The 19,077-nt window shown below is 45.3% G+C and overlaps 1 protein-coding gene across 1 annotated transcript; it reads right to left on the reverse strand.

Annotated features, from left to right (window-relative positions):
- Positions 1–912: 912 nt before the first annotated feature.
- Positions 913–17,831, reverse strand: nthl1 (nth-like DNA glycosylase 1). The gene is made up of 5 exons (XM_055651657.1): positions 17,122–17,831; positions 12,093–12,263; positions 9,077–9,236; positions 3,427–3,532; positions 913–1,882 (listed from the first exon to the last, which is right to left on the reverse strand). Exons 1-5 carry the CDS (start codon positions 17,512–17,514, stop codon positions 1,705–1,707), a joined length of 1,008 nt encoding a protein of 335 aa, XP_055507632.1. The 5' UTR covers positions 17,515–17,831; the 3' UTR covers positions 913–1,704.
- Between the last annotated feature and the right edge of the window lie 1,246 nt (positions 17,832–19,077).

A 19,077-nucleotide genomic window follows, 5' to 3' on the forward strand; every position in this document is an offset into this window, starting at 1 on the left:
AATCATGGCTGATCTATCTCTCCTTCCTAACCCCATTCTCCTGCCTTCTCTCCGTAACCTCTGACACCCGTACTAATCAAGAATTTATCAATCTCTGCCTTAAAAATATCCACTTATTTGGCCTCCACAGCCTTCTGTGGCAAAGAATTCCACAGATCCACCACCCTTGACTAAATAAATTCCTCCTCATCTTCTTCCTAAAAGAACATCCTTTAATTCTGAGGCTTGACTCTCCAACTAGTAGAAACATCCTTTCCACATCCACTCTATCCAAGTCTTTCACTGTTCTGTACGTTTTAATTAGGTCCCCCTCCCCTCATTCTTCTAAACTCCTCACCTTGGGTCAACTCAAACAATCCATGGGCTGACGGGCCTGTTCCTGTAATGTACATTTCACTCCTGTACAGTTATATGTACTGTGAAACAAGAAAAGTACAGCACGTGAGAAGGAGAGCTCCAGAAATAAAGGCAAACTTGGCAGCCTACAGCAAGTTGCTCACATTCTCCTGCCATTGGACTGAGCTGGGATGGCACAGTGGTGTAGCTGGTAGAGCTGCTGCCTCACAGGGCCAGGCCCAGGTTCTATCTTTACATCAAATGCTGTGTGTGGAGTTTGCACGTTCACCATGTGTCCTCCCATCCTAGAGATGTGCGGGTTTGTAGGTCAGTTGGCCTCTGTAAAACTGCCCCGTGTGTAAGGAGTGGAGACTAAAGTGGGATAACATAGAACTAGCGTGAACGGATGACCGATGGTCGGCGTGGACTCAGTGGGCCGAAAGGCCTGTCTCCATGCCGTAACTCTAAACTAAACTAAAAGATACGCAGAGGCCTGAAGTCAGGTCTTAAGCTCTTCCCAGATGGAACATTGAGAACGGGAGACGTAACAATGAAAGAATGATGTGATGAGGGAGATGGAAGAAACTGCTAAATGTTTTATTCACAACTCAAAAGACATCTCTATCAAAAGTCATTACATTTATACTTCTGCATACTTAAACAAAAATGTATTCCAAACAAGCTTAATAGGTGCATTGAATAATAAAACTGCAGATACCGGTTTACACCAAACATAGACACAAAATGCTGGAGTAACTCAGTGGGTCCAACAGCGTTTCTGGAGAAAATGGATAGGTGACATTTCAGGCCGGGACCCTTCTTCGGACTGAAACCTAACCATGTTCTCCAGAGGTGCTGCCTGACCCGCTGAGTTACTCCAACACTTTGTATCTATTTTTGGTGCATGGAGCAATGGTTGAAATTCTCCTTTGCAAAGCACTGGTTAATATACGTGGGTAAATCACTAGAAACATTAGTTAATGCAACGAATCACAAAAGTTACAAGGATTTATCCCATTAACTGTGAAGCAGAGAGTTGGCTCAGCAGTATTTCATTGGTCGGTTTCCTCGTAAGGGATTGTGCAGTGACTGATAAGTGTGAGAAACAAGTCTGGCTGTGTCAGTGTGAGACTCTTTCTACCAGGCTGTGAAACCCAGTCAGTCTAAGGATGCCTCTTTAAGTCCTGCATGCTGCTCTCATTGTGAACGTCATTATTCTATTGTCTTCAATGTTCTGGCAGCGACTGGAATCCATCAGCAACATCAGGCACAGTTTTGTTTGAGTTGACTATGGGACAAACATCTCCCATCCTCTGAATAATTTATACCGGGCCGAACATTTTAAACACAAGGATTTAATTATTGCTGCTATTGGCACGGCTGTTGCGGAGAGTTGGGAGAGAGCCTGCGATTTGTTTTCCCGAGGTTGTTCTTGGCTGCGGGACAGATATCTCTGTTGAGGCATCCAGAGCAGCGAGGATTCACTGGCAGGCAGATCTGCTGACCAAATCCCACCAGCAGCCAGTTTGTCTCACTCCACAGTTCCCTGGAAGAGAAATAGGAGGGGGCAACATATGTACCTCATGGAGGGGCATCATTGGCTGCCTCACCATCAATCCGTCTCGTCCTTTTTTCCTATTATTGTTTTTTTAGTATGTGTTAAATGTGTGTTTTAGTGCTCTTTAGCTTTGTTTTATGTGTGGGGAGGGATTGGCGTAAACTTTTTAAAATCTCTTACCTCGACGGAGATGCAATTTTTTCCGTATCGTATCTCCGTCTGCGCTGCGGCATAACATCGAGGAGTTGCGGCCTCTCGCTGGGGATCGAGCTACAATCATGGGAGCCTGCGGACTTAACATCATGGAGCTCGCGGTCCCTGGTTAGAGATCAACTTCGGGAGCTCCAGGCCGCAGGAGCTTCGATCGCCCCGACTGCAGATGGTTCGAAGGAGTGAAGAAGATAAGACTTTATTGCCTTCCATCACAGTGAGGAATGTGGGGAATCCACTGTGGTGGATGTTTATGTTAACTTTTATGCAGTTGTGCGACTTGTTGCTTTTTCTTTTAGTATGGCTGTATGGTAATTCGAGTCTCACTGTATCTTAATTGGTACACGTGACAATAAAATACCCTTTGAACCTTTGAATACAGGGTCTGAAGAAGGGTCCAGACCCAAAACGTCACCCATCCTCTCTCTCCAGAGATGCTACCTGACCTGCTGACTTACTCCAGCACTTTGTGTCTATCATTAATACAGGTGGGGATTTGGTTTAGTTTATTATTGTGACAGTGAAAAGCTTTTTGTGGCGTGCTATCCAGTTAGCGGAAAGACTATACATGATTACTATCAGGCCGTCCAGAGTGTTCAGATAAAGCGAATAGCATATAGTGCAAGATAAATGCCAGTCTGATTAAAGATGGTTAGTCTGAGGGTCTCCAATGCGGTATATGGGAGGTCAGGACCGTTTCTTAGTTGGTGAGAGGATGGTTCAGCTGTTATCCGGAAACTGAACCATCCAATCAAGCCGTCCAGTGTCTGATTAAGGGTATAATGTTTAAAGCAAGATAAAGTCGTACTTTAGAGATTGTACTGATTTACTGTTTTGAGATCATACGAGGGTCTCCAATTAGGAGGATGGTAGCTCTGGATGGCTCTCTAGTTGGCAATAGGACGGTTCAGTTCCGTTGCTTGATGGCTGATATAGAGGGCTTGGACAATTATCATCAAGGCGTTGGTTTACACGGGGTGCTCTAGTTTCCTCCCACACTCTAGACACAGGCTTGTAGATTAATTGGCTTTGGTACAAAGTGTAAATTGTCCCTGGTGTGTAGAATAGTGTTAGTGTATGTGGTGATTGCTGGTCGGCGTGGACGAGGTGGGCCGAAGGGCCTGCTTCCACACTGCATCTCTAAAATCTAAAGTAAAGTCTCTACCTAGTCTGATACTGAATCAATGGCTACTGTATATGGATGATATTGCTGCTAACTCCTGTACCCCCTGCTTACAATGTTGTTTGCGTTATATGTGGCTGCATTCCGGGCACCATCCACCCTATTGCGTTTGGATGTGGGCTCCCCGAACCCTACTTACCGTGGCATCCATTCTTCCAGTGCCAGTCTGGTTTTCTCAGGAGTTTTGGTCTCCTTTCCGAGCCACTGCAGCCGATTTGCGATCCTGTGTACATGGGTGTCAACACCTGTAAAGGAGAAGGGTCGAGGATTAAAGTCAGCTGGACGAAGGCGTGCAAGGGCCAAAGGTGAACGTCAAGCCTAAATTTCACAAGCGTATTTCCAGGACTCGAGGGACTGAGGTTTGGGCTGCAGAGAGTTTATTGGCACTGTGAGGCAGCTGTGGCACTCTGCTGTGTTGATGTGGTCAGGTCTTAAACGTGTTCTCGATTTGGGATAGACTATAAGTGTCAACATCACCCGCGATACATGTCCTGAGGGGAACTTTAAAACAAAAACTTCAAGCAAAACAAGTTCATCGTGACAGACTGCACAACCCAGCCTTGCAAATGGAATAGAAACTTTCCCAATGGTGGACGTGAGTTGGAATTCTTCCACGAAGGACAATAGGTTTGTCATGTTGATAACCACTTATTTCCTGCTGGCAAAAACAATTTGTTCCCAGCCCTTTGATTGTGTGCAGATCCGCACCAGCCATTGTTCTGCTGCAATCAAAATGCTCGGCTACAAACCGAGGCACCTCACCCAAAGTAACTCCACTGCAAAAGCCCACTGGACTATCGGGCCGATGCGAAAGGTGCGACGTAAATGCACGTTTGCTTGCTTCATTGATTTTTCTCTCCCCCCTTGTTCGCCTCTGAGGTGTCAGGGTTATGGGGAGAAGGTCAGAGAATTGGGTTGAGAGGGAAAGATAGATCAGCCTAGATTGAATGGCGGAGTACACCCAATGGGCCGAATGGCCTAATTCTGCTCCTATAAACTTATGAAATGAGCTTTTTTGTCTTGTGTGCCGAGGTATAGCGAACATATTAGCGGAAAGACTATACGCGATTACAATTGAGACGTCCACAGTGTACAGATACAATACAAACAGAATAACTTTGAGTGCAAGATAAAGTCCAGTAAAGTCCGATTTAAAATAATCAGGTGACAATTAAATATTGTTGATTGAGAATTGACACACCTAATGTCTCGCATCCTGATTAAAGAAAGGACCAATTCATAATGTTATAAATATATTTACTAAGAACATTCTAGACAATTGACCAGAGGAGGTTTACGAGAATGATGGTGGGAATGATTGTGTTTGACGGCACTGGGCCTGCACTTGCTGAAGTTTACAAAGATGAGGGGGCCGGGTCCATGTTGATGCTTACCAAGTAATGAAAGGCCTGGATAGAGTGGATGTGGAGAGGATGTTTCCACCAGTGGGAGAGTCTAAGATCAGACGCCATGGCCTCAGAATAAAAGAACATAACTTAAAAAGGAGAATAGGTGGGGATTCTTAAGTCAGAGGGTGTTGAATCTGTGGAATTCATTGCCACAGACATCTGTTGAGGCCACGTTTCGGGTCGAGACCCTTCTTCAGACTAGTCAGGCAAAAGGGAAGGGAGAGATATTGACAGTGAAGTAGGGAGATATAGCACAAATGAATTGAAGTATGCCACTTGGATTAAATAAAGATTTGATGGCTGTTCACAACACATTCGCTATTTTTCAAAATAATTTTACTAGTCATAATTGGAACAGTGCGAGGTTAGAAATAATGCGATACAAATACACCCTTCTTTCTCCTTTTTAGACTCAGAACAAGGTTACAAAATTAAGCTCAATTTCTCTTGTCAAGGTCATACTACAGCTAGCCAGTCTGGAAGATTAAACCGTCACAAACAACTTATGTGATTGATGGTGTGTTTAGTGATCATTGTTTTGAGATAAAATGCAGAGCCAGCAGTTTGCAGGGTTGCCATAGAGTCCTAGATGTCGTGCAGCATGGAAACAGGCCCTTCAGCCCAACTTGTCCATACCAATCAAGATGCCTCAACTAAGCAATTCCTAGTAGCCCACATTTGATCAACATCCCTTGAAAACTTCCCCATTCATGTACCTGCCTTTTAAATGTTTTTATAGTACCTGCCTCACCTACCTCCCCTGGCTGCTCGCTCCATGTGCCCACCACTCTCTGAGTGAAAAAGTTGTCTCTCAGGTTTCTATTATATCTTTTCCCCCTCACCTTAAACCTATGTCATCTGGTTATTAATTCCCCTGGCCAGGATATCAATTCCCCTCATGATTTTATACACCTATAAGATCATCCCCTAGACTCCTGCGCTCCAAGGAATAAAGTCCTAGTCTGAACAACTTCTCCCTGTAGCTCAGGCCCACGAGTGCTGGCAACATCCTCATGAATTGTAAATAAAGGCATGCGTTATCAGTGCTTGTTTTTGTGACGTTACGTACTGGTACAGCATATCGGCACTTCTAAAAAGTTAAACATCCCTATTATATTTACCAGCCATTTGGCACACATGGAGATTAATTGTGCATACCGGCTACCAGAAAAGCACTGTGTATTATACAGTATCATTCACATTGCTAATCTCTGGGAGTGGAGCATTCTCTCAATACTGCTTTTGAAGTGAAACACAAAATGGTGGAGTCACTCAGGCAAGCATCTGCGGAGGGAATGCCTATCAACCTCCACAGATGTTGCCTGATCTGCATAGTTACTGTAGCCCTCTGTGTTTAGTTTAGAGATACAGCGTGGAAACTGGCCCTTCGGCCCACTGAGTCCACAGCCGAACAGCGTACACTAGTTCCATCCGACACACTCGGGACAATTTACTGAAACCAACTAATCTACAAACCCGCACGTCTTTGGAATGTGGGAGGAAACTGGAGCACCCAGAGGAAACCCACGCGGTCACAGGGAGAATGTGCAAACTCCATACAGACAGCACCCGTAGTCAGGATCAAATCTGGATCTCTGGTAGCTCTACTGCTGCGCCACCGTGCTGCCCTGAAATTCTGGATGGACACAAAATGCTGCAGTAACTCAGCGGGTCAGGCAGCATCTCGGGAGAAAAGGAGTGGGTGGCGTTTTGGGTCAAGACCCTTCTTCCCGCTGAGTTACACTAGTCTATCGTCAGGGTTTGACAGCATCCACAGTTCCTTCCTACATCCCCTATCTGGATTGTCTTCTGCAAAATTACCAATCACCTAATGTATCAAAGGTTGCATTTAGTCAAAACATAATAGGCAACTAGGGTGGAGATGATTAAGTAATTACCCAATCAAACGCATGGACGTTACTCTCATTAATTTTATGCTCATTAATTGACATGCAGTTGTTCTCTCATGAAATTGCTGCACTTTTATTGGGAGACTGCCACAGTTTGTATTTTTTTCACTGAGATTACTTAATTAGTTTACTTAGTAATCTTAGTTTACATTCACTAGTCCCAGTGTACCAATAAATGGCAGCACTTATCATTAAAGAGCCAGCAGACTTTTTGATGAAGTGAAATAGTTAACTCCAGGTTCGCTGACTGGATAGCACGCCACAAAGAAGCTTTTCCCTGTACCTCGGTGACAAGAAGAAACAGAACTCTAAATCTCCAAACTCCAATTTTTGACGATTCTAAATATTTCTTTCCAAATTTTTGAAACATTTATTGCCAAATAATTCTAAATATTTTGAAGGGACCCTGGTTTATGCCTTCAACGTCTGTGTGAAATTACTAAGGATTCACCTCACTTAGTTTAGTTTAAAGATACAGCATGAAACAGGCCATTCGGCCCACTGAGTCCATGCTGACCATTGATCAGCCATCCACTCCCTACACTTTAGGGGCAATGCACAGAGGGCCAATTAACCTACAGACTTGCACGTTTTTTGGGATGTGGGAGGAAACTGGATCTTGGTCAGCATGGTTGAGTTGGGCCAAAGGGCCTGTTTTTATGCAGGATGGCTCAATACATGGTTAGTTTAGATATACAGCGTGGAAACAGGCTCTTCGGCCCACTGAGTCCGCACCTACCAACGATCACCCGTGCACTATCCGACACACTAGGGGCAATTTACAGAGGTTGATTGACCTACAAACCGGACGTTCTTTTGGATGTCGGAGGAAACCCATGCGGTCACAGAGAGAATGTGCAAACTCCACACACATACAGCACCCGAGGTACGGATTGAACCCGGGTGGCGGGCACCGTGAGGCAGCGGCTAACAGCTGCGGCTCTGTGCCAACCTTCCAATTAGTATCCAGAGAGAAGCCGGTGCAAAATTTGGACAGAGTACGTGATCGTTTTGAATCATGGTGTTGTTTTACAGACTATTTATTGTGATAGAATTAATCAGCCTCCAGGCAGATTGGAGAAAATGTTCTAAGCTTTTGATCTCAGGCAGCAGAGGAACTTCCTGAAGTCTACACCCCTTTGTGCCTTCAAATAGACATTGTAGGCTGTTTGTTTACTGATGTGTTTCTGCATTTCACTGGGTTAGCAAAAGTTCGCTGGATCAATCCCCTTATCTCTGTAGTCAGTCTGCACTGCAGCTCCACCCAATGGTATAGTTTACACACACAGCACATTAGATATCAGTGACATTTGATCCCATCGAAAGACACAGCAGCCTGAAGGGGCTCGACACAATAGATGCAGAATTTATATCTCGCATCACCTGGGACTTTAGAATCTGGGGTAACAGTCTCAAAATAAAGGGGTCAGTCGCTCAGAGAAGAAATGAGAATAAGTTGCGTCATCCAGATGACAGTGGTGGTTTTGAATTCTCCACTAGTGGGATGGGAAGTCAGAGTCATACAGTGTGGAAACAAGCCCTGGGCTCACCTTACCCACACCGACCAATATGTCCATACTAGTCTCAGCTGCCTATGTTTAGCCCGTATCCCTCTAAACCTGTCCTACCTGTCTAAATGTTTCTGAAACGTTGCAATAGTATCTGCCTTAACTACCTCCTCCAGCAGCTCATTCCATGCACACACTACCCTTTGTGTGAAAAGGTTACCCCTCAGATTCCTATTAAATTCCGCCCCCTTTCATTCTCAAAATATATAAAAGACATTAGGATATGTACATGGATAGGAAAGGTTTAGAGGCGTGCAACGGGGACTAATGAGGGAGGGGCATCTTAGCCAGCATGGACAAGTTGGGCTGAAGGTCCTGATTCCATGCTGTGTAACTCTGTCTCTGGGATTGGGGCGTCACAGTAGAGCTCATGCCTTACAATGCCGGAGACCTGGCTCGAATCCTGACTACAGGTGCTGTCTGTATGGAGTTTGTGCGTTCTCCCTGTGACCACATGGGTTTTCTCCGGGCGCTCCGGTTTCCCCCCCACACTCCAGAGATGTGGAGGTTTGTAAGGTAATTGGTTTTGGTAAAATTGTAAATTGTCCCCAGTGTGTAGGATAGTGTTAGTGTACGAGGAGATTGCTGTTCGGCGTGGACTCGGTGGGACGAAGGGCCTCTGTGTCTCTGAAGTCTAAAGACTCTAATACACCCGAGGGGAGATACAGAGGTGTATAATATCATTGTTTAGACCCTCCAAGTTAGAGTGAAACTACCTTTTTTGCCTTTCTGATGGCCTTATCAAGGTTGTACCTAGACTTCCTATATGAATCGACATTGCCCGACTTGGATGGCTGAGACCTGGTCCTAAGTAGATTTCAGACCTCCTGGTTCGTATAAAGTATGCAGTTAGCAGCCCGAGTCCTTGGTTTTGCATTGCTGCTGTTGGCAAAAGTACTTACAGATGCCAGACACATGGTCCCAGGCTAACTTCATGATGAGATGTGCCATCTTTGGTCCCACTCCTGGCAGGTGAAGCAATTCACTGACGGTGTTGGGAATGTCGCCGCCATATCGTTCCTTCAGGATCGCCGTGGTCTGCTTGATGTATCTTACTTTGCTCTGCGCAAGTAAATCACACCAGGGAGTTAGATAAGAGAGTTGGCCGGTACAGTGGTGAAGCTGGAAGAGCTGTTGCCTCACAGCGCCAGATTCCCGTATTCCATCTTGACCTCGGGCACAGTCTGCGTGGAGTTTGTATGTTCCTAGGACCGCGTGGGTTTCCTCTGGGTACTTCGGTTTCCTCCCACATCGCAAAGATGTGCGGGTTTGTCGGACAATATGCCTCTGTAAATTGCCCCTAATGTATAAGTAGATAAGAAAGTTGGATAATGTCGATGAAGATAGAACTAGCGTGAAGGAGTAATCAATGGTCGGCATGGACTCGGGTGGGCTGAAGGGCCTGTTTCCACGCTGTATCGCTGTATAGGATCCTCACCGACCATTGATCTGTTTCCTTGCTTTAGACTTTAGAGAAACAGCATGGAATCAGGATCTTCAGCCCACTGAGTCCGCGCCGCCCAGCCATCACCCCGTACACTAGCACTTTCCGACACACTAGGGACAATTCACAATTTTTATCTAAGCCAATTAACCTACAAACCTGTACGTCTTTGGAGTGTGGGTGGAAACCGCAGCACCCGGAGAAAACCCACGCTGTGACAGGTAGAAAATACAAACTACATACAGATGGCACCATAGTCAGGATCGAACCTGGGTATCTGGTGCTGTAAGGCAGCAACTCCACAGCTGCGTCACTGTATCTCTAAATTAAAACATGATTGAACCATTCAGTTGCAATATGCACAAAAGAAGTTTCACAGGGGTGGGTAGAGGGAAAATGTTGATTCCCAGGCAAATGGCTTTCCAAGATACCAGGCTTTCTTAAATGCTGGTCCATCCACTGCCCAGAGCAGGAGTCAGATACAGCGATTTAATTTGTACATCTAACTAGTAAATCCCGTATATTCAAAGTCAGCAGATGTCGCCTGTCTAAATATTCAAGAGTCAAAAATGGTCTATTGTCATAGGTTCCAAACAGGGCAATGAAATATTTACTTGAAGCAGCACAACAGAATATGTAAACATAGTACTCTGTAAATATAATAATAAATGAAAAATTCACAATATATATATATATATATATACAGACATACACACACAAACATGTGTTTGTGTATATTACATGATACAGATATACATACAACAAACAAACAAACAAAATTAGCAACAAAAGCAATGCTCCCAAGTCTACGTAGTTCAGACCTTATTTGGAGGTTGTAGTGTTTAAAAGCCTGATGACTGTAGGGAAGAAGCTGCTCCTGAACCTGGAAGTTACATGATGGACTGGGCATGTATCTTCCATGTATCCCAGGCCACAAGATGTTATTTGATAGTTTGTGTTCTCCAGAAATGCTGCTTGACCCACTGAATTACTCAAGCAGTTGTGAAGCAGCATCTGCAGTTCCTTGTTTTTACATCTCCTTGATAATCTCTTTGTTGTTGTGCCTGGCGACATTTTGAACGACAATATATTGTGGAGAAGGACATTCGTAATTCTGCTGTTCATCTGTGTTTTAATTATGTTATCTAAAGACCACACTTACTGCCTGGAACACCTCTGCCTCTGAGGCAATTTATTGACCAAGTTCTTTTGCCTTGCTGGGAACATTGTCAAGGAATCCATTGATGAATGGCTGAAAATAGCCGACAATGATTAAAAAACAAAAAGAGACACAAAGTGCTGGAGTAACAGCAGGTCATGTAGCATCCCTGGAGAACATGGAAAGGTGATATTTTGGGTCAGGACCCTTCTTCAGACTGATTGTAATTTGGAAGGGGAGTGGGTGAGAAAAGCTGGAAGAGAGGTGGGGTGGGACAAACCCTGGCAAGTGATAGGTGGATACAGGTGATGAGATAGATAGATGGGTGGATGGAGGCCACAGAGGGGAAGGCAAATGGCTAGGAGATAAGGAGGGAAGAGGCACAAAATGTGAAGTCAGAGGAAGGATATAGATGGAAGGGGATGGGAAAAGAGGAAAGGGCTATTGCTGTAATAAAAAAAGGTACTGCAGATGCTTGTTTATACAAAAGATGGACACAAGATGCTCAGCGGGTCAGGCAGCATCTCTGGAGAAAATGGATAGGTGACATTTCAGGTTGGAATCTTTCTTCAGACTAAATTCAGACCCAAAATGTCACCTATCCATTTTCTCCAGAGATGCTGCCTGACCCGCTGAGTTACCTTCTTCAAAAGGGTTATTGATGGTTAGACACTTAAAATTGGAGAATTCAATGTTCATACTATTGGGGTTGTGAGCTGTCCAAACATAAAATAAGGTGCTTGTGTATGGCCTCACTCTGGCAATGGTGGAGGCCAAGGACAGAAAGGTCATTATGGGCAAGGGAGTTAAAATGGGTAGCAAAGTTTATGGAGATGTGCAGGACAAGTTTTTCTTACACGGAAAGTGATGGGTGCCTGGAACGTGGTGCCAGTGGTTGTGGCTGTGGCAAATAAAATAGTGGCATGTAAGAAGCATTTAGATGGGCACATGGATATGCAGGGAATGGAGTGTTATGGATATGGAATAAGTGCAGGCAGAGGGGATTAGTCGAGTTAGGATTAAGGTCACGTGTATCGAGGTACAATGAATAGCTTTTATTGCATGCTAACCAGTCAGCGGAAAGACAATACATTAACTTGGGATCACGTTCGGCACGGATATTGTGAGTTGAAGGGCCTGTTCCTATACTGTTTATGAAGGGAAGTAGTGAGGGATATTGGGAGGGAATTCCACAGCTGACGGTCTGGACAGCTAAACTACAGCTGCCATGATGAAGCCATGAAGATTGTGTCACTGTACTGAGGAGGTTTAATTTATAATACTGTAATTAAGCAGCTGTAACTGGTGAACTCACCCTCCAGAATCCCACTGGATGGATAAGTTGTCCCAGTGTCTTGTCGTCCATCTTGAGAATATTTTCTACAGTCAAGCCATGTTCCCTCAGTTGTTTCATCGCGGCAAAAGTCACTTGGTCTTTGGTCTGACTGGACAACATGAGCGACAGAAGGACCTGATATCTCATCACCTGCAGAATTCCAAAAAAGACAGATCAGATGGCGCAGCGGTAGAGCTGCTGCCTTACAGCACCAGAGATCAGAGTTTGATCCTGACTATGGGTGCTGTCTGCACATAGATTGTACGTTCTCCCTATGACCTGCATGGGTTTTCTCCGGGTGCTCCGTTATCCTCCCACATTCCAACGTTGTACAGGTTTGTAGGCTAATTGACATGGTGAAATTGTAAATTGTCCCCAGTGTGTGTAGGATAGTGTTAGTGTGTGGGAATCGCTTGTCAGTACAGATTCAGTGGGCCGAGGGGCTTGTTTCCACGCTGTATCTCTAAACTAAACTAAAAAAACGAATAGTCAGTGTCAACTTAATATAGAAACATAGAAATTAGATGCAGGAGTAGGCCATTCAGCCCTTCGAGCCTGCACCGCCATTCAATATGATCATGGCTGGTCATCCAACTCAGTATCCCGTACCCGCCTTCTCTCCATACTCTCTGATCCCCTTAGCCACAAGGGCCACATCTAATTCCTTCTTAAATATAGCCAATGAACTGGCCTCAACTACCCTCTGTGGCAGAGAGTTCCAGAGATTCACCACTCTCTGTGTGAAAAAAGTTCTTCTCATCTCGGTTTTAAAGGATTTCCCCCCTTATCCTTAAGCTGTGACCCCTTTTCCTGGACTTCCCCAACATCAGGAACAATCTTCCTGCATCTAGCCTGTCCAACCCCTTAAGAATTTTGTAAGTTTCTATAAGATCCCCTCTCAATCTCCTAAATATGAAGCAGAGTGTTCCATTTTAACCATCGACTTTTACCTGTGGAGGAAGGAAATGCAGATGCTGGTTTAGACACAAAAAGCTGGAGTAACTCAGCGGGACAGGCAGCATCTCTGGAGAGAAGGAATGGGTGATGTTTCGGGTTGAGACCCTTCTTCAGACTGACGAAGGGTCTCCACCCGAAACCTGCCTCTCCCGCTGAGATACTCCAGCTTTTTGTGTCGATCTTCAACTTTTACCGTATATCAGAATTGATCTTTGATAAACATCTGAAGTTAATGACCCACAAGCGATATTCCTCCCATCCCCAATCTCCTGAAGGCAATGTGTGCAGACTCCATACAGACAGCACCCGTAGTCAGGATCGAACCCAGAACTCTGGCACTGTAAGGCAGTAACTCTAGGGGCGCGCCACTCTCAGACAAGCTAACATCTTCCCAATGGGTCCCACTATCTCTCAAGCCAACAGCCAAGATTTGGGAAAAGCATCAAAAATACCATGAGGAGGTTGTGCCTCAGTGACTGGTAGAGAGAATTTAAATGTCTTCACTGGGATGACCTAAACAAACCAGCGATTGTGTTTAAAAAATGCAGCACAGTGGAAGTGAGACACAAGGAACTGCAGATGCTGGAATCTTCAGCAAAATGCAAAGTGCTGGAGGAACTCAGCATGTCTGACAGCAACTGTGGAGGGAATGGACAGGTTTGACCCAGACATTGTTTGTCCTTTCCTTCCACAGATGCTGGCTGACGTGCTACATTCCTGCAACACTTTGTGTTTTGCACAGTTGGAAATAGGATCTTTTGGTTGATCCATCGAACCAATGCTCCCCAAGGTGCATCCTGCGATGCAATATTTTAAGAGCAGCAGTAGTACAACTGGGTGGCACAGTACAGTTGTTGCCTTACAGCCCAGTGACCCGGGTTCAATCCTACTGTCTGTACGGAGTTTATACGTTCTCCCCGTTACTTTGTGGGTTTTCTCCGGGTGCTCCACTTTCCCCCCACACTCCAAAAGATGTACAGGTTTGTAGGTTCATTGGCTTTGGTAAAATTGTAAGTTTTCCACAATGTGTAGGATAGTGCCTTTCACCTGCACCTCTAAAGTCGAAAGGTCTTTCTGACGATACAAGGGTCCTGACCTGAAATGCCACCTATCCAAGTCCTCCAGAGATGCTACCTGATCCGCTGAGTAACTCCAGCAATTCCTGGTCTATGAGCTCTTTCTGAAGTTCTGGACTAATACCTGAAATTGGCTCATTAAAAAAAGGAAATTGCCTTGTGATGAAAGAACAGGCAGGTTTGTATAGCTGAAGTTCGGAGGAGTGAGGAAGGACTTGATTGAAGCAGGTAACATTCCAAAGAAACGGCACATTACACTTTACGCTGCCTCGGCAGGGCCAGCAGCATAATCAAGGACGAGTCTCACTCCGGCCACTCCGTCTTCTCCCCTCTCCCATTAGCAAAGAGGTACAGAATTGTCAAAACGCATACTTCCAGATTCAGACACAATTTTCTCCCTGCAAATATCAGACACCTGAACCATCATATCACCAACTAAGTTGTCCTGAACTACCATCTACCTCAGAGACCTTCAGACTGTCTTTAATTGAACTTCACTGGTCTTTGTCTTGCATTAAATGTTATTCCTTTTATCGTGTGTGTACCTTATTGAACGGCTTGAATGTAATCATGTATAGTCTTTCCTGACTGGATAGCACGCTCCAAAAAAAGCTTTTCACTGTACATGTGACAATAATAAACTAAACAAAGTACTGAAGTAACTCAGCAGGTCGGGCAGCATTTCTGCAAAACATGGACAGGTGACGTTTCAGATTGGGACCCTTCTTCCTGAAGAAGAGTCAAAACCCTAAATGTCACCCAACCATGTTCTCCAGAGATGCTGCCTGACCCCCACCGAGTTACTCCAGCACTTTGTGTCCTAGGGGTGGGAGATTGCAACCTTCACATGGTCCGTCCTGTTTCGACGAATGCAATCAACCTGATGTGCACAATCAAATAAGATCGTATAGAACAAGCCTGTGCACGCCATACGCAAGAAGAAGAAGACTTTGTGTCCTTTTGTATAAACCAGCATTTGCAGTTCCTTGTCTCTACAGGATTCCAAATAATTTGACAAGTTGGACGAGGAGAGGATATTGAAGCAATGTTGGAAGCTGTAGAAGGGTGGGTATAATTACAATGTTTAAAAGATATTTGGACAGTTTCATCGATAGAAATGATTTTGAGGGATATGGGCCAAATGCAGTCAAATGAGACCAGCTCAGATTGACATCTTGTTGGGAATGGATGTGTCGGGCTGATTTCCCTGCTGTATGACTCCAGGGCTCTATAATTTTTTTCTACTGAGACGAGTTAAAACTGTGGGTCACTGTAAATAAATAAAGGGTCACCCATTTAAGACAGAAACGAAGCAACTGTTATTCTTCTCATGCAGTCGTGAGTCTTCGGAACTCTTTCGTCAAGGGCTGTGGACGAAGGATGAATTTTGTATTTTTAAGGCAGACGTAGAGACTGGATAATAAGGGAGTGAATGATTACTGGAGGTAATGGGTATTTCAGAATCTATGATCGGCATGAATGACAAATAGCCTTCTCCTGCTCCTAAGTTATATTTATGTTTGTGTGAAACTAATCATCTCTTCATTTACTACTGTCTGGAAGTTTGTACTGTAGTATTCTGGTGCCATTACACCTTATCATTAATCTCTCAGTTACATTTGAGTTGGGGAGACCCAAGCTGATGAAAATAGCTGCATAGAACATACAACAATGCAGCATAGGAAGAGGCCCTTTGGTCCATAATGTCCATGCTGAACAGGCCATGATGCCAGGTTAAACGAATCTCCACTGTCTGCATTTGATCCACATGTTCCCGGCACATTCATGTGCCTCTTCAAAAGCCTTTTAAATGCCACTATGGTATCTGCCTCCACCACCACCAGGAATCCACCACTCTCTGTGTAAAAATGTGTCCGACACATCTCCCCTGATTTTTGCCTTTTCATCTTAAAATTATGCCTGATCAGGCAGTGTCTCTGGAGGACATGGATAGGTGACATTTTGACCCTTCTGAAACGTCGTCTACCCACTTCCTCTACAGGGGCGGCATAGCGGCGCAGCGGCAGAGTTGCTGCGCTTACAGCGCCAGAGACTTGGGTTCAATCCTGACCACGGGTGCTGTCTATATGGAGTTTGTACGTTCTCCCTGTGACCACGTGGGTTTTCTCTGGGTGCTCCCATTTCCTTCCACACTCCAAAGACATACAGGTTTGTAGGTTAATTGCTTTGGAAAAATTGTAAATTTTCCCTAGTGTGTAGGATAGTGGTACCGTATGGGGTGATCGCTGGTCGGAGTGGGCCAACTTTCTCACTCCCAAATAAGGGACTAATTCCCGACGGCAATTCGTTGACTGACTTGGCCATGGCTGGGTGAATGATGAGTTGGCCCGGGTGCTGGACTCTACACAAAGCCCAGCCGGCGGGCCAGCTGAAACGTTTTGGCCCTGGCTGCGTGATGTCGCTCGCAAAGTCCGGCACCCCATCCAACTCATGAACCGATGATCAAGCATGAGGAGGGGTGGTGGTGTCGGCGGTAAGCAAAGGTCCGAAGGACAAACAGCTGGCCGGGCTGCCGACCGACGTGGCCACGGGCGAGGCGCTGCTGCTGCACTCCATAGGCTGCACTACGTCGGGACAGCTGAGGCAGGGCCGGATGTGGTGCTCCGACTCGACAGTCCCCTCGACCCGAGTAGTAGCAGTCAAATACGGGACAAGGGTGGTCCTGTACGGGACAAACCAATTTAGTCCAAAATACGGGATGTCCGGCTAATACAGGACAGTTGGAAACCCTAATGCTGTCTAACCCGCTGAGTTACTCCAACACTCTGTATCTTTTTTGTGAAACAGCATCTGCAATTCCTGATGTTTATAAAGCTGCAATTCAGTTTGTTAACTCTTATACTCAATGTACCAACCAATGAAGGTGAACATACCATACATTATCTTTACCACTCGATTTGTGTTGCCATTTTCAGTGAGTTATGGACTTAGATGTTTTATAATCAATACATTACCTCGGGGGCAGCCGTTTTATCAAAGCAGTGTTCTGCTCCCATGTGATCCACGGGCGCATTCCTGTCCTTCCTCATCTCCCTGATATTATTCAACTGTTCGCTCCAGCGTTCCGGTTCCCATTCGGCCTTCGCCTCCAGGCTAACTTGTTGGGAATTGCTCACGCTCTTCCTCTTGTTCTTCCGCGTACATTTGGGGACAGACTGCGTCACCTGGCTCTCTGCGGCGGTCCCCTCTGTCTCATAGTCCCGGGAATTGTCTGGTCCCGATTGAGCTAACCTGTTGAGGTTCCTTCCCAACCTGAAGCCGCGGTCCTTACCTCTGCCGGGCCAGCAGGGCCCCCGGCTCATGCTCCGAGTCAATACCCCCGGTGCAAAGTAAGGAGACACCGCCATGGTGGGTTTCCCTTTGAGGTGAATGAGGCAAAAGTTCGCGGTCGCGGCCCCTTTAATTCCCGCGCTGGTGAAATGTATCGACTCGGTGAAATGTTACAACATTCAGAAATGTTGCAACGTTCGATTCAGTGTCGGAGATTCCCCTCCCGGGCGCTGACTGGCTAGCAGTGTCTCCTGCCAAGCAAGGAGTAGGAGAGGGACAACACGGAGAAGAAGCATCTATCGCTACCGAATGGTCTCTTCCCGTCCAAGATGTTTGGCTGTGAACGGAATCTGATTTCTTCCAGTCTAAGCCGGTGCAAAGACTCTTTGCTCCCCCTGCTGCGCTATCCCTGTACACACAGCCCATGCTTCTTTTATCCACACTATCTATTAGAATATATTCACTGTTACTATAATAATAGCTCGGGGGAAGTTTAATGAAATGCCTGGTTTAGTTTAGTTTACAGAAACAGCATAGAAACAAGCCAGAGGAGTTGTGGCAGTTTTTAGAGCAACATCAAAACATATTTGGACAAGTAATGGGGGTTATATGGGCTAAACATAGGCAGGTGGGACTAGGGTAGATGGGTCGTCTTGGGCAAGTTTAGCTGTATGGCTTGTTTCCGTGCATCCTGAGTCCATAAGACTGTTCAAGCATAACACTCTTGATTGATTGATTGATTGAAAGATACAGCATGGAAACATGCCCTCTGGCTTACCGATTTCACACTGAACAGCGATCACCTGTTCGCACTAGTTCTATGTTATTCCACTTTTAAATCCCACCATAAAGTTATACTCTAGTCTTTGACATTTTGACACTCAATGTCTAAACAATCCAAGTTCGACCAACCTCTGCATGGAGCTAATTCCCCCTAATCAGGGCAGCATTCCGCTAAACTTTTTCGGCGCCCTCTCCAAAGCCTCTACACCCTTCTTGTAATGGGAAAATCACAATTTCCATCACAACCCTCTATCTTCTATCAATAGGCCAGTTCTGAATCCATTCAACCAATTCTGGATTGGAAGATTAAGATGCATTAGTAGAGGAGTAATGCATCACAGCATGGTTTGGGGATCCAAGACCGTAAGAAATTGCAGAGAGTTGTGGATGCAGCTCAGACCATCACACAAACCACCTCCTTTCCATTGACTTGATCTACACTTCACGTCCCCTCTGTAAGTCCACCAGCATAATCAAGGACAAGTCTCACCCCGGTCACTTCCTCTTCTCCCCTCTCCCTTCAGGCAAGAGGTACAGAAGTGTGAAAACGCAGAGCTCCAGATTCAAGGACCTGATTTACTCTCATTAGACACCCTCAGAATATCTTTAATCGGACTTTGTTGGACTTTATCTTGCACTAAACATTATTCCCATTATCCTGTATCTGTACACTATGGATGGTTCGATCGTTATCATGTACAGTCTTTCCTCTGACTGGATAGCACGCAACAAAAAAACTTTTCACTATACCCTGGTACACGTGACAATAAACAAAACTAAATGTTAGTAAGGATGACTTTGTGTAATTAAATCAAGTCAAGGTGAGTTTAATGTCGTGCCCAAATATGGTGAGGAAT

This window comes from Leucoraja erinacea, chromosome 20, assembly GCF_028641065.1.
Source record: "Leucoraja erinacea ecotype New England chromosome 20, Leri_hhj_1, whole genome shotgun sequence".
NCBI classification, from domain to species: domain Eukaryota; kingdom Metazoa; phylum Chordata; class Chondrichthyes; order Rajiformes; family Rajidae; genus Leucoraja; species Leucoraja erinaceus.